Raw genomic sequence first — 22,344 nt, forward strand, 5'->3', positions numbered from 1 at the left:
TAATGAAGGAGAAAGTACAATTCCGCAGTCACAAAGGATGCCTTTGAAAGTTAGGTGCCTTCCAGAGGTATCCTGACATTCGAGAACGTTCTTTTCAGCATGTACTCTAACCTCCTCTTGGCTCAGCACTAACCCCCATCGGTCATCGCGATCATGTCTTCATAAAGAAGCTGAAACAGCCCTTTGGAGGACGCTCCGCGTGGGGGCGCTGGGCTCTGCACTGAAAGTGAGCTCAGCTTCCTGGTTTCATTCTCTTAAGTTGCGAAATGGGCTCACTACAATATCAACTTGCTACTAAAAAGCTATTAGGATTTGGAGAGGTTAGTTTGTTGAGAAGTGTGAATCTGAGTGTTTTCTAAGTTATAACCGTGCAGCGTTCATTTGTTACAGATCTCAGTGAAAATAATTACTGTTTGGCTAGCAAGTGCTAAATCTCAACTGTTTGTGCGAATCATGTGCTCTGGGTGTGCACACGGGCAATGCGCTCTGTCATTTAGGGCATTCCAAGCCAAGGGGGAGTGCGCAGTAGATTAAACCATGCGATTTTCCCCAAACTGAACTCAAAATGGAAAATAAAGAGCAAACAAAACAATTCCCAAATCCCCACATCAGATTGCCCAGAAACCCGCTTGGAGCCTTCTAATTTCTTATTGATTTCCTACAATGTGGGGATTTAATAAGCGTGCCGGTGTGATTATGGAAGCCAGCCTATCAGATGACCTTTGCTGTATCTTAGAGAACCGAACTCAGAAAACAACATTTTTGCTCTACTCATGGTGAAAGCCCTTTTATTTGTTTCCCTTCTGTAACTCTTAATACCTAGCTATTGTTGTAGATGGAACTCTTCATAGAAACTCTGATTCTTAGCCTGGGGTGTGAGTTCACCTCTCTCTCTCTCTCTCTCTCTCTCTCTCTCTCTCTCTCTCTCTCTCTCTCTCTCTCTCTCTCTCTGTGTGTGTGTGTGTACTAAAGTGTGGAGGCCAAAGGTTGATGCTGGGTGTCCTTTCCAATTGACTCAGTTGAACCTAGAGCTTTCCAAGTAGGCCAGGCTGGATGGCCATGGATCCCCCTGTTTCTGCCTCCCGAGCATTGGCATTACAGGGGTTCACAGCACCCTACTTTTCATATGGGTTCTGGATATCAAACTCAAGTGCCTTTGCTCCTGAAGGAAAGCAGAACCATATGAACCACCCGCCAGCCTCTGTGAGCTTCTTCCTTAATAATCAGAAATTAGTAGCAATTGTTAAACAGAACAGATGTGGGTCCTTATCTTAGATACAAGTTAGGCTCTCTGGGATGACATTACCCATGGTGATATTACCAATACAAAAATGCTTTGGTTAACTAATTCTCAGTGTCCAGCAGGAACTTCAGAGCCAATGGAGGCTTAGGCTGTGGTTTCTGTCCTGGGACCCAGCAGTGGCCACTTCACACAGTCAAGAGTCAAGCAGGTGAGAGATCACATGATGCCTGTGTCCTTGGTTGTTTATGCTTGCGTTGGGATCTTAGATCACTCTGTGTCTGCTTCATTTATTTAAATGAAAGAAACGGAAGATTTTTCCTTCACCAGTTGAGTGGGTATGAATTAAGTGAATATATAAATATATCTGCCCACTATGTATCTATTTGTCTACTGTCTGCCTGCCTATCTATCTAATCTATCTATCTATCTATCTATCTATCTATCTATCTATCTATCCATCCATCTATCTATCCATCCATTCATCTATCTACCATCTATCACCTATCCATCCATGCATGCATCTATCCATCATCTGTCTGTCTTGTCTATCTATCTATCTATCTATCTATCTATCTATCTATCTATCTATCCATCCATTCATCCATCTATCATCTACCACCCATCCATCCATGCATGCATCTATCCATCATCTGTCTGTCTTGTCTATCTATCTATCTATCTATCTATCTATCTATCTATCTATCCATTCATCCATCTATCACCTATCACCCATCCATCCTTGCATGCATCTATCCATCATCTGTCTGTCTTGTCTGTCTGTCTGTCTGTCTGTCTATCTATCTATCTATCTATCTATCTATCTATCTATCCATTCATCCATCTATCACCTATCACCCATCCATCCTTGCATGCATCTATCCATCATCTGTCTGTCTTGTCTGTCTGTCTGTCTGTCTGTCTATCTATCTATCTATCTATCTATCTATCTATCTATCTATCTATCTATCTATCCATTCATCCATCTATCACCTACCACCCATCCATCCATGCATGCATCTATCCATCATCTGTCTGTCTATCTATCTATCTATCTATCTATCTATCTATCTACCTACCTATCTATCAATCAGGCCTAATAAAATGGCTACCCCAGGGGCACTTTAAATTAGGCAGGGCAACAGCTCAGGAGCCCTACTTGCATCTGTATTTAGCTTCTCTTCATGATTATTTTACTTGCTGGCGATTTCAAGCAGTTTCCCTGGAAATCCCAGGACATCCCAGAGAGAAGGGTTAATCGTTTTCTGATTTCTCTGGTCTGCTGGATGAGAGATATTGATCTTGCCATCCAGAAATGTTAGCCAAAGAACAGGACCAGCTCCCTAGGAGCAGAACACATTCCTGCTCTCTCCCTTCGCTTGCCAAGGCAAACAGTCACTCCCATGAGAGCTTGTTGCACTGCTGTGTATGTCCATTCATGCGGATAAAAACCCTATCTTTTCTTCTTGGGCTCCTTTTTGTCAGTGGGAGCAACACAGACACTGGTTGTGTCTCCTCTCGTGACCAAGCTGGAGACTGAAGGACCCTTCCTTACTCTAATATTCCCTGCAGATATGCACATCCATTTGCAGCTAAGCTCATACCTAGGTGCAACCTGTGTCTGGGTACTTTACCATCACCCTTTCTGTGTGCTCTTCATAGCTCTAACCCTGACATCACATATTCAGATTTTCCTCTTCACAGAGGAGGCATTAAATATGCTCCACTCCCCTCCTCTGACCCAGGAAATTATATTCATTTCTTTCACCATTTAGTTAATAGGTTTTATGCACCCAATTGTTACATATAATAATCAGCAGATTAAAAAAGCCAGGAGATCAAAAAATAAGTCTCTGACTCTTAAACACAGACTTGAAGAGCTACTTGAGAGGGCGCACACTTGAGGAATGTATCCTACAAACGCACGCAGTGGGCTGTGTGAATACTGTGGCTCCTGTACTGCCAACTGCCAGGACACAGCTGTGACTCTGACTCTGATAGTATGTGTACATACCTGGGTTGTGAGGGGACATGGGGACTTTCTACCTGCTCCTGTTCTTCCTACCTGGTGGGTACTTCCCTTTCGGGTGTATTGTAAACATATTCCTTTCTCTGAGCATTCCTGGAGGCACCTGGGGCTGAGTCAGCATGTGCTTATTGGATGAGAGAGAAAATATGACCTTGGGCAATCTCGTCATTGATACACATAAATGTATGCATACAATTACATATTCACAAGTGTATCAGATGTAGCTTAGATGCTGAGGAGCCCAAAACACAAATAGAATGATGCAGTAACTCTGTGATGATAGAAAGCTACCTCCAACTCCACCTGACACACATAGTCTCACCCCCTATGCTCCTTAGAACATTCCTGACTGGGGTCCCAAATACCTTTCCTGAGGAAACTCACTCCTGAGGAGACCATATCCACCACCTCTATACCTGTGGCTCTTCTGCCTTGGTGCCGTGGAGAATGGTCTCATTCTCTAAGATATCATTAAAAAAAAAAAAAAAGGCATCTCTGAACTCTGACTTCCATATGGTCTTTTCAGGGTGTTGCATGTATCTTCCCATTGTGGGAACTAGAGGGGGGAAAAAGCAAGCAAGCAATGGCAGACGGCGTTAGGTAAATACCGTAAGCCACAGAAATAGAACAATCACGAGCAATTTGAAGGCCGCCAGGCACGGAAAGAAAATGTCTAAGTCAGGAAGGCATCTGTACAGGAAAATGAAAGAATGAAATTATTTCCATTCTGTTTCTCTCACACCTGGATTCTTCTCCACAGTCCTTATAAGCACATTATCTCGTTTGACAAAATGTGTCGGCAATTATAGCACTAAGTCTAAAGGTCCAACACATGAAGGGAATTGCATTTTGGACAGGAAGACAAAACAACCCAAAAACCTGTATATTCTCATAGCTGTGGCTACATATTTATTTTCCAAAATAACTCTGTTATTTACAACTTATCAAGTTTGATGACCTGGGCTGATGACACTCAGGAATGGTTAGACAAGGTGGCGGTTGGGGCTGAGATGGGATCATACTGCTATTATCCCTAAGAAGTCTGGCTTGCTTGTGGATTTATTTATGTGCCTCCTCCCTCTCTGCTGGCTTCCTAACAGGCCAGAATCTTCTACCCGGTTATTATGTACGCCCGGCTTCCTCTCATGGCTTGGCATCATTGGGATTGTATGCGTCACTGGTAATGGCACTGTCATGTCTGCGGGTCAGGAGGGCTCTGGAGAGCCAGCCATCCAGTGCGCTACGCTACATTTGAAGAGATAATATTGTTCCTGGTGAAGGTTATTCAGCTGCCAAGCAGCTCTGGCTTTAAAATCAGAGCAGCTCCTCCCAGACACCAGAGCTTAACAACAGCAGAAAGACAGGCAGTCTAGTTATTCCTCCAGACAGCGGGAAGAGTTTGGTGTGTAGAGAGTCAGGAGATAACCTAAACTGTAGGGTGCTTGACCGATAGGTTCAGGCTGAGGTGTGCATAAGGTACGGTGAGCTTAGCCTTTGCTGGTTGTATGTGGGTGTGGCAGTTAGATCGAGCTTCTGGTAGAAGATGCCTTCTTCAAAGGCTTGTCACAAGTAACCTATGAAGCTGTGTCAAGTGTGCCTGGGATGTTGGGAAAAGCAGATAGAGGTGGGAAGGAGATGTCGTCTGAGCCCAGAAGTGATAGGAAGCTCTTGGTCTCAGTTGTTTGTCATTGAATCTGGGCCAAATCTCAACTTCTGAACAGAGGGCGGGGTGAGGGCGGAGAGGAACACATTTCTGTTCAGTGTTGCAAGGAAGACTTCTCAGGGCAGAATGCTGATGGTAGTAAACAAGTCTTGAAAACATAGTATTGCACGAGGGTCTCCCAGTTTAGATCCAGCTGTACTGGCTGCTTTTGTGTGTCAACTTGACATAAGCTGGAGTTATCACAGAGAAGGGAGCCTCCCTTGAGGAAATGCCTCCATGAGATCCAGCTGTAAGGCATTTTCTCAATTAGTGATCAAGGGGGGAGGGCCCAGCCTATTGTGTGTGGTGCCATCCCTGGGCTGGTGGTCCTGGGTTCTATAAGAAAGCAAGCTGAGCGAGCCAGTAAGCAGCACCCCTCCATGGCCTCTGCATCAGCTCCTGCTCCCCGACCTGCTTGAGTTCCAGTTCCGACCTGCTGACTTCATTTGGTGATGAACAGCAATGTGGAAGTGTAAGCTGAATAAACCCTCTCCTCCCTAACTTGCTTCTTGGACATGATGTTTTGTGCAGGAATAGAAACTCTAAGACACCAGCCTACTGTTGATTGGCTCCTAGATAACCAAGGTTCTATATGTAAAGTCTAATATGTGTTTGTTGGATGTGTCCTGGCCATGTTTCTCTGTCTTTCTGCACAACTTCTTGAAATGGAGAAGCTCACAGATCTAGGCAATATCTTTCTTTTATATATTCCAGAATGCCAGGAACTAGGTAGCTGCTGAGAGCCATTCTTGAACAGTTGAAAGAATGTAAAATGAAAGCATGTAAATGGTTAGGCATGAACCATTTTTACATTAGAGCAGCAGGTAGCACAACAGATCCAAAGAATGCAAATGCATGAGGCATGGGGCTTAGAGTAGATTTGTCTTCCTACTGTCGCTTCCACACATACGTTTTCATATACTGCACATATGTACTCAGACTGTACTCAGACTTCTATACATATGACTCTGACTACAGAAACATACATGAGAAACACACTCATGCCACACATACATAGATGAACACGAATACCACTTGTACCGTGGACATATACATACCAAATATGAACATATAAAAATAGTTTTCTAAATGGATTAACAGCATGTAGAGAGAAAGGGAGTTCTGAGAAGATGGTGTAGTGGGTAACGTGATTGCTATGCAAACATGAAGGCCTGCATTTTGATCTCCACTGCCTATGTTAAATTCAGGAGCTGCCATGGCATCCTTAACCTCAACGCTGGGATGTTGACAATGGCAGATCCCAGACAATGCTTGACAGATAGAGCCTGGTAGAGACATGAACTTCAGGTTTAGTGAAGAGGTGCACACATGAGCATGCACACACAAAGCAAATGAATCCACTAATCGACAATGAGGCCCCAAGAGCACTTCGAAAGCATTTTAATATAACAAACAATTAAAATAATTTTTATCTGTATGTTTCTTTTCCATTTTCAGGGGAAAATGGCTTTAATTGCATCTGTCCTTGATTGAGCACTCCTTGTGTTTTATGTCCCTGCCTTTCCTCAACTCTGTGACTTTCTGTACCAATAACATCTCCATGCTCGTTTGCAAGCTCGCAAGCCCAAGAGTGAACATGCATGCAGAACTCCTTAACACCAAACAAGGCCTCTACTTTCCTGTCAGCCTCAGGAGCGAGTCATGCTATAGCTGCCCAGAGAAGAAGTTGCTGCTGGTGCTGCTGGTGCTGGTGCTGCTGGTGTGTGTACCTATATGTATGTGTATGACTTTTTCATTGTACTCTGGAAAGAGCACTGACTTTACAAAGATCTTGGATTTCTTAAGATGTTGGGCCTTTGGTTACTACATAAAAGTGACTCCAGAGTTTCTAAAAGTTAGAATTCATTTGCTTCTCTCCCCTCCCCTTCCCTCCCCTTCCCTCCCCTCCCCTCCCCTCCTCTCCTCTCCTTTTCTCTCCTTCCCCCTCCCTCCCTCTCTCCCTTTCCCCCTCCCTCCCTCCATCCATCCCTCTTTCCCTTCCCCAAAGTTTCCTAGCTAACCCCCCTTTCTTTTCTTCCTGGTTCAGTCAGCCTCCCAGCAGCTCCAGGTAGAAAGAGCCAGAAAGAGTTCAAGTTCCTCTTTTGTCAGAATAAACTCAGCACATACACTATGCTTTTCTTTTTAAACCTCACCCTTTCTAAGGTTTCTGAGATAGTTATTCCTAACTTGACTGATCTGGAAACTTTTACATTCGTACCATCACAAAAGGATATACACAATGATATGTCAGGGTTTTGCTTTGAACCACAAATCTTGCTAAGAGGGCAGCCTAGAGATGGCCAAGAGCCCACATCTAAGCCCAGTCAATCCCCCCCCCCCCCATTCCTTAACCTTCTATGTCTTCCTTTAGAAATGAAAAAATCCAAGCAGAAGATTGTGAATATCTGGCCAGGTCCTGACCTTTGAACTCTCTCAAGTTTACTTATGGGAAGGGAAATATGATGGTTACTATTCTCTGCCAGTTTGACAGAATCTAGACATGATCATCTAGAAGAAAAATTTTGGTCTCTTTTGTGGGGAGTTTCTGAACTGGTCTAACTAAGGAGGGAAGACCCTCCCTAGATTTGGGCAACACCACTCCATAGTCTGAGGTCCTAAACTTAAAGAGTAAAGGTAAGTTGAGTATTTGATTCATCCCTCTCTGCCTCCCTGTGGTGGTTGCAATGTAAGCAGGCACTTCATGCTCTGCAGCCTTGAACTGTGAGCCAAAATAAACCCTCCCTCCCTTAAGCTGCTTCTTTCTGGCATTTGTTACAGCTATGAGGAAAGTGACATCCTACAGGAAGAAATCTCCATGTCCAAAAGCATCAATGGCTGCCTGAAGAGGGTACCCACAACAATGTGTTTTGATTCATAGAGGCTGGAGACAACATGGATCACAGTTCCCATGGAAATCTCTGCCAGTGTTTTTGCTTGATTCAGCCAATTATCTTAGCAACCATCAACAGCACCTTGCCTCCTCCCCTTCCCGTGACAAGCACATTCTTAGCTCATTTTAGTTGAAAAAGAAGCCCATCTGTTCGGTGATATTAAATTCAGAGAGGTGTTCTTGTGAAATGTTTGGCCTTCTCTTTTAAACGCTTGACAATATGCCACAGGTAAGAGTTCTCCCGTGTGCAGTTCTCCCGTTCTCCTCTCCCCTTCCCTTCCTCGTGCTCCCCTCCTCTCTCCTCTCTCTCTTTTCTTCTCTCTCCTCTGACTCCTTCTCTTTCGCTTTTCTCTCTCTGCTAGTTTCTGTTCTGAGCTCTCCTTACTGATTTAAGCAGAAGAGATGAATATGACCCCCTTCTCTAACCCAGCTTCAACACCAAACATTGAACAATATTCTCCTATTCTCCAACTTCATGCACTTGAGATGTTTCGATAGAAGATTCCCTAGTTAACCTTTTTTCTTTTCTTTTTAAAGAGCTGTAAAATCCATTCCTGAGACATCATAATACCACAATCATCTTTAATTTTTTCCGTAGTTACAAGAGGAGAATGAAGGAAAGAGAGAAGAGAAGAGTCTAAGAAAATTAGTTTATTTCCTATATTCCCTGGGGCTCTTGGTTACGAATTACTGATAATTTCTTATCCTTATGATAATGATGGGGCTCCAGGAAAGAAAAATGTTCCAAATGAAGACAGGATGTTGGATGAGACTGGGATTTCAGGTAAGAGTAGATTTCCTGGTGTTGATTAGATTCTAGGTGATATGAGGCTTTGAATAGGTATGAGACTCCACAGACCCCGACTGGGGACGAGGAGGTATCTGATACAGATGAAGCTGCAGTGGGAGCTGGGATTCTAGCAAGTGGGTCTGAGGTTCCAAATGGGAACAGAACTTCAACTGTAGGGATAGGAGACTGCAAGGGAAGATGGTATCCCATGTGACCACAAGACTCTGGGTGAAGGCTCTGCACGAGTTTGGTCCTACAGGTGGGGTGGGCTGCTGGTCAGGGTGGACTCCAGGTAATGATGGGATTACATGTAGACATAGGCTGTGGGTGAGGATAAACGTCTGTGTGCCTCTGGTCCTGCAGTTGAAGACGGACTTCAGGTGAGGGTGAGACTTTGGGTAAGGACTTCGTACCTTGGGTGGTGATAGTTTCCTGGTAACTATGAGAGTATGGAGAATGTGGGGTTATGAGGGAGGATGGAACTATGGGTAAGAATGGAACTATGGGTAAAGGTAGAACTATGGGTAAGAATGGAACTATGGGTAAAGGTGGAACTATGGGAAGAATGGAACTATGGGTAAAGGTGGAACTATGGGTAAGAATGGAACTATGGGTAAAGGTGGAACTATGGGAAGAATGGAACTATGGGTAAAGGTGGAACTATGGGCAAGAATGGAACTATGGGTAAAGGTGGAACTGTGGGTAAGAATGGAACTATGGGTAAAGGTGGAACTATGGGTAAGGATGGGACTCTGGAAGATGGCCTGATTGAGGTAAAAGCAGGACCTTCTGTAGTTGGCAACACCAACCAGTCCCCCTCAATAGCTTTAAGGGGACAGAGAAAGACACTCCCACCCTCATACACATTCAGGGAAGATCTCTCAGTAAGAGAAGGGCTGCTTACTCAGATTGTCTTCATCCTCCGTGTTTGTGGTGCCAGGACTTAGGTACTTGAAAGGAGCGAGGAAGGTTGACAGTATGCTGACTTTGTCTGGAAAGAGAAAGAAGAGGAGGTGCACTTTTGACATCGAGTTTCAGAAAAACCCAGTGCTTTCTTATGTTATTACCCAGAGGTTGGGACAGAGAAGTGGCGGCAGATACTTCATTGTGGTTCCATTTCTTTTTTTTAAATTGAATTTCGGACAGCGTTTTTATCAAATTCCTCTCTCCATTCAATTTAATTATGATTTCCATCTCTCTTCCTTTACATATATATTTATTTGTTTTTGGCATTTCGGTGACCTTGTTCCACATCCCTGAAAACTTTCAATAGTTGACTTCAGGGTTAAAACATCTCATCTATTTACAGGTGAGTTAGCTAACACTTACCATATAAGGGAGTTCCTAAAATAATCAAAATTCAGTAATACAATCCCAGAACTAGGAGACTTGTCCCAACAAAGGCAAGAATTCTTCCAACCCCTCTCATTGGTGGAATATTTGTTCTGAGCTCTTTAGTTATAAATATGACATAAAAAAGTAGAAGTTGAGAAGCAAACACATACACACACACATACATACACACAGACACATACATGCACACATGCACCCCCACACACACACATGTGTACTGAATCTACAGTCTTGTCACCTAATGAGTATATAAGTAGAGGTGATAGAAGGTGATAGAGGTTGGGGTTAGGTAAAGAGCCTGAACTGTCCTGGGAACAGCCAGGTGTCATTGATACTAATGGAATTCCAGGGACCCAGGAACAACTGGCTTTTTGCACTCTTCCTGTCCTGGATGATATACATCTCTTTAGCCCAGGCTGGCCTTGAACTTGATATCTTTCTACCTCATCCTCCCAGAGACTAGCATTTCTGGAATACATCAACATGCCCAAGTGGCAGTTTTCCTCTTATACATATAGGTGAAGGAATTCTAGGTGGGAAGTGCTATTGGGAAACACATTTTAAAACGAGTAATTAAAGGAGTCAATGTTCCTTATTTTAGAAGTTTCCACGGAACAAACTATACTGCAGAAGCTGTGGGGGTCTGCTCACACAGCGCTTACTCTCTAGAAAGTTTGCCAGAGACTCAAAGCGTTGGATTCGCAGAGTGCACCAGCACAGGTTCTCCTTGTGTCTGCACAGCTCTCGTTTCATTTTGAATCTGGACTGTAGTTATTAAAAGACCACAGATGAAAGTGTTACCATTACTTGTCTGTTGTGGTGCAGACTTGCTTCAGAGGTATTTCTGATCTTCTCTTAAGCTGCTTGGGGGTTAGCCAAGAAGGGCTGTGCGGTACAGGGCCCTTTCCTTCTCCTCTGCTGCCTTCCTTACCTCAGGGCAAGATGTTTTAGAGGGGTTACCATCTTCAACACTGCTTCTGATCTCTTCCTGTTATTACAGAGGAGTCCTCCCTGTTCCAGTATTCCCATTTGCTTGTATATCTTGATCTAAGGGCAGATACCCATGAAAACACTCACTGCTGCTTTTTTAACTGCCCTTCGCCTTCAGGCAACCAGACCTAGGTTGGGATTTGTTCTTTTCTTCCAAGGCCAAGCCTATTTTCTCTTTAGACAACCTTTCCTGAGGCTGGGGGAGATCACATTGAAATTCATCTCAGAGCCTGTTAACAGCTGTTGTTTCCAGTAGGGACAGGCACCAATATAGTGTTCACTGAAAGAGAACAATAAATAACTCTAATATGAAGTGCCTGTTCCTCCTTCATTCTACCAAACACAAGGATCAACACAGCGAAGGCATTGCTCCCCCTGAGCTCTCGCCACACAAGCTCATTTACTCCCACAGAATGAAATACCTTGCTTGGGTTATAATTTCATTAAGTGAGTCCAATAACGCTGCACAAAAGACTGTGAAGCTTAAATGATTTTGTCTGGAGGATCTCGAAATAAAATTATAATTTTGTTTTAATAAAGCCGGAATACCAGCAAAACAACCCACAAAACATACCAAACTATTTCAGGGCGAGACTGTGAAATATATAAAGACTATTTTAGATCCATTCAAGTCTTTGCCTTTTGCTGTTACTGTTTATTCTTTTTTATGTCTATCAAACAGAAAGAGTGCATGCAGTTAAAACTGAATGTCAGCTGAAGAATGTTTTTCAGTGTCTATATATTCTCCATATTGTGTGAGAACTGTATAAACCAGGACAAGTACTTATTGTTGATCTAAAGTTCATGTTTAAGGTAAAGGGCCTTATACATAGATAGACAGATTTCCAAGGAAGATCCTCAACTGGGTGATGAGCAGGCAATATTAATGGCAATAGTTCTTAAGGGAGTGCAAGGGGAAGGAATCACACAATGCAAGCACATACCACGCCGACAGGACAGCTATTGTAAACAAGACAGAAAACCAAGTGGTGGCAAAGGTGCAGGGAAAAAACAGATCCTGAGCTGCCCTGATGATAACATGAAGCAGTGTACTGTTGTGGACATACGAGTTCCTCTCACAGGTCTGGACCTCCAAGGACTAAATGTGTCCCTTCCCTGTGGCCTGGAGATGGAAGTTCAAGGGTCTACCAAGAGATGAATGGATATACAAAAGTGTGGGGCGCCCTCACAGTAGAATATCATTCAGCATGGAAAAGAAGGGATCCAGGCAATTTGCTCCCGTATGGTTGGAATTATGGGGACAAAATATACATGCTGTATGACCTCATTTATATGTGCAACCTGAAAAGTTTGGAGTGGGAGTGGGGGAGATGCCAATCAAAGAACATAAAACTTACATGTAGGAGAGGACAAGGTTCTGATTCCCTGATGAACAGCATCGTGGCTGTAGGTAACAGCAAGGCTTTGAATGCTTGCAGCTTAACGAGAATGAATTCTATGTCCTTACACACACACACATGCACACACACACATACACACACACAGGTAACTCCAAGTGATAATGGCATATTAACCTAATTATGATAATTATACAATGTATACACATATTATACCATAACAAGATATACTTTAAATATGTATGATTTTATGAGCTCATTAAATAATCTTAGATTAAAATATATGGCCGCCATGTTGAAGACAGAAAAATGTAGCTGAATATCCTACATATTTTAGAAGAATTCTTTATATTATTTTATGTGTATAAAAGTCTTCTTTGCCTGAATGTATGTCCATCATGTGCATGCAAGGTACCCTAGGTACCCTTGGGGATTAGAAGAGCATATTGAATCCCCTGGAACTTGAGTTATTGATGATTATGGCTTACTATGTGAGTCATGGGAACTGAACCTGTGTCTTTTGCAAGAGCAGTAAATGCTCTCAGTCACGGAATCATTGCTCCATCCCTCAAATAGCATCTATCTATCTATCTATCTATCTATCTATCTATCTATCTATCTTTCATCATCTGTTATACATTTAAAACCAGGAGAAAAGTGTTATCCTTGATTTTAAGGCATATAAAGATATAGAGTCGTGTGACTATGATATTGTGATTAAAAGGCTTAAATAAAGGTTAATATTTAGGAGAAAAAAATTACATTGTGTTTTTTCTAAAAGCAATCCCTTGCACTGTATTCATAAAAAAAATGGTCACGGTTAGCTGAAACTCTGTGACAGACCATGCTGAGGAATATCCCCATATGAGAAAATAGAGTGATTTTCCCTCCTTTACTTTCCAAAGCCAAAGCCATAACATGACATCATTGCGATGAAAAGCAGGATGGATGTGGTAACTGTTCAGTTTGTCTTGTTGCTTCCCTTTAAATGAAGAGTGGGAGCTGTAGAGGAACCATTATCTCCTTCCGTTATGATTAGAGAACCCATGAGCATGTTACAGGATCCCAAACCTATGCCTAGGGAGAGCAGGAAGGAAGGGTCATTAATAAGGGTGGGAAATGTTACTGGTCCTGAAGAACTTGATGACTTGCTCCTACTGTAATGACATTAAAATAAGACAAACTACATGAATCGACCATTTGCAGAGTTTGGGTAGCAGGTAGTAAACGAAGACTGTGTCTGAGGAAGGGGAAATTGTTTTTCTAGTAGAAAGACAGATCCTACAAAGTCCACAGTGATATCCACAAACTGATCTAAACAAAGAACAAAGCTTGCACCCTGAAGACAAGCAGAGTTTGAGGGCAGAAGGAAGCACCATGCTTAGAGACAGGACCCCAGACACGGCTCGAGTTCTGTGCTGTCTTAGCTATACCGGAGGGAAGGGAGAGTTTGATCCTGGCAGAAAACAGCTTTCCCCTCAGGGAATCTTAATGCTGGAAGAAGAGTCAGAAGGCTGCAGAGTTACGAAAGCAAGTGTTCCAGTCAGGTAGAGTGGAAGTTTATGTTTGGCTGGGGTCATAGAAAGGTTATGTCTTAGGACTAGTTATCCCTGAAATGAGCAAGTTTATTGGCTACTAACGAACTGCTTACCAGAAGAAAAGTCGAGAAAACAGTGTTAAATCCATATTCTCACCAACACATCCTTTCATGTCTAGAAGACAGGAGCAAGAATAGTAGTAACATTATGCATAAGAAGCCAGAAACCAGAACCACGGGCAGGAAAAGCTCAGCTGTAAGGTAGGATGATGTTGAAGTTAACAGGAAGGGCTTTATATGGAAAGTGTAAGGATCTTCAAGAATTGTAATGAAGCCCAGCACAGTGGTACACACCTTTAGTCCCAGATCTTGGGATTAGGAAAAATCTCTGTGAGTTTGAGACCAGCCTGGTCTACATAACAAATTCCAGGCCAACACGGGATATGCATATTAAGGTCCTGCCTCAAAAACAAAGAAACACAAAAAGAACTTTAAAGAAACCATGGACATAATGAGTAAGTAGATGGAATCTTGGTAAAGAAACAAAAATTAAAAAGTAAAACTCTAAAAGCAAAACATTGAAAGTTCAAAACTGTAATGTCTAAAACGAAACACTCACTGGATTAGATTAGAGATGCTTATTTAGTGACTAAGCATATTTAAAGATTTTAACCTATCACTCAAAAGCTAGATTTAACAGCTAAAAAGTAGAAACCAACCAACGAACCAAACAAGTAAACATAAAACAAAATGAAGCATTGACATTACTAAATGGTGCTGGGTACAGTGGCTTGTGCCGGTAATCCAGGTAATCCAGCAGTAGGGAGCCTAAAGCTGGAAGATTGTGGTTGCCTAGGTCACACACACTACACTGCAGAGTGAATTCCAGGCTTCCTTGGGCTATAGACTGAGACCAGGCCTAAGAAATCCAAAAGCAAAACAAAGACCAAATCAACCAACCAAACACCTAAAAACTAACAACCCTACAATATGAAATAAAGCATAAAAAAAAAACAGGAAAAAAAATGAGTGGTTAATTAAAAAGATGAGGGATGAAGCAGATGGCATATGGGATAAATGGGAAGTCTATCAGCAGTTTGCTTGAGACGCGTTGAAGAGGAGTGTGTACGAACAGACATACACATACTCACATCATCACACAGAAGGAGGATGGCTGAATTAACAACAGCTATTGTAAGTTCCCAGGAATTAAAAAGGGATGTAGTCACAATAAACCATTACAAGGATAACCTTGAGAACTTCACTTAGACTTTCAAGCTGCATGAATCAAAGTGCTGAACTGAAGGGTAGACAAATACGAAACCATTGAGCTGTTACTGTTTGTCTCTCCATTGAGAGGAAAAGCAGGGAGGGGAGATGGTTGTGTAGAAGAGGCTGAGGCAGAACTCCGAGTTATCCCGATCTCAGTGGCATGCGCAGAATACAAGAGAAGTAGGTACTTTCTTCTAATGATTTCACAGCACACAGATAGATAATCTGATTAGAAATCAAACCGGTCCTAATAAATTTCAAAGGACTGAAGTCACAAGGGTACACGCTTGGGTGATGATATGATTAAATTAAATGTTTATAGAGAAGAATTCATCTAAATAAAGATTTAATAAGAACGAACCATACTGTTAAAAGCAAAGAGGAATCTACAGACTGGGATCATGTGCGCTTATAGTTCTCAGAGTTTATTTGTATCCAGAATGTAAGAATCCTTCTAACTTAATAACGAAGGCCATAAGATCCAACTACTAAAAAAGGTCAAGATACTTGAACAGAAATTTCACAATAGAAATGTATTGCAAATAAAGTCACCAAGTTGTATTGAACGGCATCACAACTAGGAGAAATGCAAATTAAAACCGCAGTGAGATGTGCAAATGGAGACCACACCTTTTAGCAAAACTTCAAGTTTAAAAATACTGGTAATGCTAACGTGAGGTAAAGGACAGATGGATAGCCCCAAATTCTCATATTGTTAGACAAATTTCAGGAGCCTTTGGATGATATTCTAGCTGTTAGATATCGACCCATGACCTACCAACATTATTTCTAGATTTTTACTCAAGATAAATGAAACAGATACCTTCACAAAGGATCTGTGTTTGTACTCATATCGTAAAGCTTCTTGTAGAAACTTTACCCATCACGACTCCAAATTCGAACCACCTTAAATGCCTGTCGACAGAACGGACAGAAAAATTGTAATACATTTATATGATGGAGTAACACAGAGCCAAACAAAACAAAACGGAACAAAAGGATCGCACCGTCAAAATACATTGTGATATGGATGCGTCTCTGAAGCACTAGATGTGTGGGGGAGAGTTAGAAAAAAGCAGTCACAGCACAGAATGTACAACTTGATTGCATTTAGAAATCTCAGAGCAGACGAAACACCTTTGTGGTGAAAGAAAATCCTTCCTATGTGATGTCCCTATGTGATGTTTCTGCAAACTGCTTTGCGGTGAGATCAGGTGACCCCTGGGGTTGGGTTACAGGGTGGCTGGGAAGAGTATTTATGGAGAATATTTATGGTATGACGAAAACATGTTTGTGGAGATGAAGCTGTGGGGTTCCTGTGTGCATGCAGGAGTTATAGTACAGATAGCAAAGCATGCAGGTGTCCCTAAACCACAGTCTTTCACATTCTGTGAATTATACTTCAGTAGTCAAAAGTGTTAAAAACAAAACTGGGCAAGGAAAAACAACAATAACAACAACAGAATACCCCAAATCCCCAAAGTATCAGTTTACTAGAAAAGGGAAGTGGAGGGTGGAATGTGTGTTATTTCATCTGTAAAGAAGTGTCAGGATGACAGATGTTGAGTGAAGGTATGGACAGGGATGGATAAATTATATATCCACTTGGGGGCCTATTTTATCACCATTTACATTTTTACTTTGTTATCTGTTTATTTTACAGTTGTAGATACTCAGATATATATTTTTTTAAAGTCCTAGACACTACAGAAAGAAAGCCAACCCATCACAACCAATTATCTCAAAGACAAAGCCTATTGGAAACATCTAGAGTCACGTGACGGTCCGGATGGTGAGAGCCAAAGTGATCGCTAGAAAGCTGAATGCTGAGATCAGAGTCCTGATGGCTGCTCACCCCTCTGCGGCCTATTTACAGAGGTGATATAAGGGACAGTTTTGAGACCTATCTGTGCATGAAAATCCTGGGGGTTCTTTTTTGTTTGCTTTTTTTTAAAGACAGGATCTCATGTCTTTAAAAGGTAGTAGGCAAGCTCTCTACCCACTGAGCTACCCCACCCCCTGTGACAAAGCGCTCTATTTAAACCGAGCAGGATGAAATGAACATAATCTCTTACAGTACAGACATGCCAATTACCTAGAAAACTCATTCACAGAAAGTTAACACACACACCAGAAATTTTAAAGAAAAGTGATCACTGCTAAAATATCTGAGAGCTTGATCTTACCATTTGCCTGTAAGAAGCGCCAAGCCTTTAATAGGGCAGGTTATTTTAAAAAACACATAAAGTGAATGTGATAGTTATGTCCTCATTTTGAAAACTGGAAGTGAGGTTTTTGTCCTCCTGTCGTCCCCTTGGAGGCCACATACGTTTCCATCCAGTACAGCCATCCTGAACAATTACATAACCCGAAAAGAAGGGTGACAGTTGGAGTCCACAGAACTCCGTTGGTACCCTCGGGCTACAATACTTAGCCTCTTTTATAAGTTCCGTTCTTGTGTTTCCTTTTGCCAAAACACACTCTGACAGATGGCCTCCCTCAAGCCTGACCCACTTTTTTTCAGAACTGTACATTCTGAGGGAATGCAGGTACGTGTTTAAGTAAATACTGCTCCAATCTAAATAAAACCTCAAATAAGTAGGAACACGTGGGCCACCCTCAGAGTCAGGAAACTAATTAACCTGCATGCAGGTGGGAGAAGGGAATGGCATTTCAGAAGAAAGGCAAAGGGTCTTATCTTACATACTTTTAGGAACTTTCAAGTGTTGTTTTTAAAGCTCCTGTCCCATGAAGCAACGCAAAGCGATTCCAGCAGCTTTTAAGAGGACTCTGGGTCAGCACTGAGTTTTTAAAACACAAGAAGATTTGATATCTTTTTTGGAGATTGCAGGGAGGAGATATCTTCTGACGATTTCAGAGATGCATAAAACTTGGGTGTTTGGTTACTGAGAGCATCCGATCAAACAGGAGACCAGACTGGAGTGCTGTTACACAGTGAGCTTTTGTGCGGGTTCAGTTGTATCCTCACAATTCACAGGTCTTAAAACTTAGTTCCTTGGAAGGGGGACTCTGTTTGGAGATGACTGGGGTAAGGTCAGCATGGTGGGGGGCAGCTATCTGCAAGCCAGAAAGAGAGAGCTCAGGGGAATCCAACCCCTGGCAACACCTTGATCTAAGCTTCAGTCTTCAGAATTGTGGGGCAACAAATTCCTCCGATTTAAGCCAACTGGTATGTATTGTTACAGCCGCTGTAGCTAGCCAGTACGTTCTTCCACAAGCTTTGCTTTCCTGAAAACATTTGCAGAGTTAAACGAATGATTTCAAATTCAGTCACTGACAGGATGATGCAGAGAGACCTATGTTCTCAGGGAAGCAAATTTTAGGAAGTAACTGATAAGTTAAGACCGAGTAGATGATGTATACAGACAAGTATACATCAGGTATCCTGCGTATCAGATATTTACAGTACAATTCACAACAGCAGCAAAATTACTGTTATGAAAATAGCAACAAAGTAATTTTATGGCCAGGGATCACTACAACATAAGGAATTGTATTAAAGGGTTGCAGTGTTAGGAAGTGTGAGAACCACTGTAGTAGAGGTTTTGAGTGCGAACAGTCTCTCACAGGATGTGAGTTCTAAGCAGGAGTAACACCATGTGTGAGGGTTCTGAGTTGTGAGTGAGGATCTTAGTTGAACTTCTCAAATGAGTTTGGAGAGGTCTCCATTTCTATGAATATGGAAACTTGAGAGAATAACGCTGGTTCAGAGTTTAAATTGGGAGTCTCAGAGAGAGAGGCATCAATGAAACTCTGGAGTGTTAAAGAGATGATTAGTGGAGGAGAGAGAGAGAGAGAGAGAGAGAGAGAGAGAGAGAGAGAGAGAGAGGAGATGGATGAACAGATGAACAGAGAGACAGATGGACAGAGAGACAGATGGACAGAGACAGACAGAGAGACAGATGGACAGAGACAGACAGAGACAGAGAGATCGACAGAGAGGGAGGGAGGAAGAATGAAACAGACAGAGAGAGAAAGAGAGAAACAGAGAGAAAGGGAGGGAGGGAGAGAAACAGAGACGGAGAAAGTCATTCAGACCCAGATCCACTATACTTGCCTCCATGATTGTTTCAAGGGTAACCAATACATAAATAAAGAGATGTGGATGATCCATTCATTACCTCCAGCTAGACACAGTGCATCTATTGCCAGCTGAAATACTCTTCCCACGCAAAGGCGCAGGGAACACCGCAGAAGAGGGGGTAGGAGGAATGAAAGAGCACAGAAGGGCAGTGAAACCCATTGTTTAGACATGACACAGCCAATTCAGTCATGAGCCCCCAGCTCTGTGACTACTCGCATGGTGCCTGCTCTTCCTCAGAGTTTCCAAACTCACTGTGTTTAACCTGTATCACTGTCCATCACCGAGCTCCATCAGCTCAGGAACAGGTGTTCAAGACAGGAGCCTGGGCCTGAGGAGGGTACATTTAAGACTCAAAGTGTAACTCTTGTAGGAAGCAATCCTACACGGAAGGTGCAGTAAGCTTCTGGTCCTGCTGGGGCTTTTAGGAGCCATGCATACAGAAACAGAACTTGTGTTTTTCAGACAGGGTTCCACATATCCCAAGTGACTTTGTGCTTGTCATGTAGCTGAGTATTATTGGGAACTTCTGGTCCCCTGACCTCTACCTCCAAAATGCTGGTATTACAGATATGTGCCATCATGTTTGATTTAATATAGTGCTGGGGAAAGAACCAAGAGTGTTGTGCATACCAAACAAGTAGCCTAGTGGCTTAGCTACACCACTAGCCCCCACAAAACAACCTTTTCCACAGGCATTAGAAACAGAGCTATTGGTTTCTTACGTGGCAAAATACATAGCTGTTTTATAAAATATTCTTTCATTTTTAACGCATTTTTTTTCTCACAGCATCTTCTTCTGTCAACATGGAGTCACGTGACTAGTAGGTTTTGGACCAATTATTGCCATGCTGTGAAAAGCTTCCAAGGCCGCAAGGGCACACTTGGCTTGAAGCACATTTTCATGAACTTTGGCTTATTTTTAGAAATAGGGGGAAAGCCTCCATATGAACAAGAAGACACCAGATTGTTTCATGTACTCTTCCAGATGTGAAAAATGGGCAAAGATACAGATGGTCTGACAAATGATTGACAGGGGAAGGTGAATCTTTGCAGGAAAATGTGTTTAAATTAGGAAAAGATTCTCAAGGTATACGTTCACACTTCACTTGGAGGCTTAAAGTTTTCTAAATGATGTGCCAAGGCACTACTCACATGGCTTTGCGATGTTCTAAATAATTTCCTCATTTTATATGGGAATGGATGTTTTTAGAAATGTATGTATGGCATGACATCATCCTCTACATTTGAGTTTGGCATCCTCAGGCAACTTTTACATGTGGGTACCACTGTAGGCTCCTTGGCTTCACTGCTGACTTGAAGGTTACGAATTCACGATAAATGGATTACAGGGCCCAACCTACTGGCACCAAGCCTGACATGGTTGGAGACTACTTTTCTTCTTTCTTTCTACTTACTTTCTATCTACAATAACCACGCCGGAGCTAGTGAGATAGCTTAGAAGGTAAGTGTGTGTGCCACAAGCCTGAAGACCTTGCAGAGAGATGACTTCGGCAGGTTATCCTCTGGCCTCTACACACATGCACACACACACACACACACACACACACACATACACACACACACACACACACATACACTGAAAGGACCTTATCATTGAACAGATGGTGTCACGAGGCCCAAGGGCTCAGTTGTCGCACCATTTCAAACCCTCACATGAGACTTGAGAGCAAGTGGCTCGAATTATTCTTCAAGTAATTAAAATTAAAGGGATGGAGGTTCTGCAGGGTTATTTCTCCTTCAAGTGCCTCCTGCACCCATACAGCAAATGCATCCTGAAGTGATTTAGTCATTTGGAAAGTTTTTACACAGCCTACAGCACATTCCTTAAATTCTGTAATGAGATGTCTTTTTATTATCTAGTAAACTCTTATTCAAGCACTGAAACACATAGCGACATGAGCACCCAGCCTTCCTCACCACACGTCTATCTATGTCTCTCCTTTGCTAAGTTTTTGTCACTGTGGAGAACATCCTGGTGTTCGCTACCTTCGTGCTACACAGTTAGTTGTTCTCTAGACTCGGAGCAAAGTTTCTGTCTGCTCTAGAGGGCCTGGACTTTTAACAGCTTTAAAGGTCTTAGCTCTGTAGCTTCTCTGTATCCATCTCTACCCTCGTAAGTGGTCCTTTCTATTCAGGGACTGTTTGCTCTTGGGGAAGTTTCATGGGCATTTAGTCTTTGTATTGGAGGCTCACCACATTGCTTCCTCTCACTTACATGTTACTATGCTTGATCTTATCCAGTGGCAGAGAATGGAGTTTGCATGTTCTTATGTGTGTGCAGTTACATGTGTGTGTGTAAGCCAGGGGATGACCATGGCTGCTTTTTCTCAGGTGCTATCTACCTTTGCTTATTTGTTTGTTTGTTCATTCCTTCCTTCCTTTCTTCCTTCCCTCCTTCTCCCTCCATATCTTCCTCCCTCCCTCCCTTCCTTTCCTTCTTTCCTTTTTTCTCTTTTGAGACAAGTTGACCAACTGGCCTAGATCTCACAAAGAAGGCTGGCTGGTTGGTTGGCTAGCCAGCAAACCCTAGGGATCTAGGCGCCTCTGTTTATCTCATCCTGAGAAAACCACCACATCTGCCATTTTTTCCTTTTTTAAACATAATTTCTGAAGCTCCAACTCAGGTCCTTTTGCTTGCGAGGCAGGCCCTTTCCTAACTGAGCTCTCTCTTCTGCTCCTTCACGTGGCCTTTTGAGAAGTACACTGCGTATTGCTATCCTTGAAATGGACCTAGAATAGCAAACCACGTCTGTGGTCCACGACCTTCCAATTCTGCATTCCTTGCACCATGATAGAGCATATTTCTCAAGACCCAGAACTTGTGGGAACCCACCACTCCTCCCTGGCTTGCAAGTGTTTTTAATTTTTCATTAATGTGCTCAATCTCACTGTTGGATAAAAGGCACAGTGCCTCACATGGCTGTGGATTTTGGATGATGATTTCTCAGTGATGTCCCCTTTGCCCTGCTTCACTTAGCATACACTCTAGGAACAAGGTAAAGTCTGCCCCAGAACGTCTTGATCTGTCCCAGTTTGTCCTGACACTCCAGTCTGATC

General features: G+C 42.6%; 1 protein-coding gene and 1 long non-coding RNA gene across 4 annotated transcripts in view; one reads left to right on the forward strand and one right to left on the reverse strand.

The window, feature by feature from the left end:
- Nucleotides 1-22,344, reverse strand: part of Adarb2 (adenosine deaminase RNA specific B2) — a 550,519-nt gene that overhangs the window by 182,206 nt on the left and 345,969 nt on the right. For all 3 annotated transcript variants that reach the window (XM_039095307.2, NM_133302.2, XM_017600442.3), the window contains 1 exon segment: nucleotides 9,556-9,642. In XM_039095307.2, coding sequence (XP_038951235.1) covers nucleotides 9,556-9,642 — 87 coding nt within the window.
- The window catches only part of LOC102552293 (uncharacterized), a 48,308-nt gene continuing 27,319 nt past the window's right edge, over nucleotides 1,356-22,344 (forward strand). The window contains exons 1-5 of the long non-coding RNA XR_596827.4: nucleotides 1,356-1,451; nucleotides 6,430-6,691; nucleotides 7,750-8,090; nucleotides 8,460-8,645; nucleotides 16,857-17,039. This is a non-coding gene — a long non-coding RNA (uncharacterized LOC102552293). The remainder of the gene's footprint in view (nucleotides 1,452-6,429; nucleotides 6,692-7,749; nucleotides 8,091-8,459; nucleotides 8,646-16,856; nucleotides 17,040-22,344) is intronic.

Source organism: Rattus norvegicus, chromosome 17, assembly GCF_036323735.1.
Source record: "Rattus norvegicus strain BN/NHsdMcwi chromosome 17, GRCr8, whole genome shotgun sequence".
In the NCBI taxonomy this organism is placed as follows: Eukaryota; Metazoa; Chordata; class Mammalia; order Rodentia; family Muridae; genus Rattus; species Rattus norvegicus.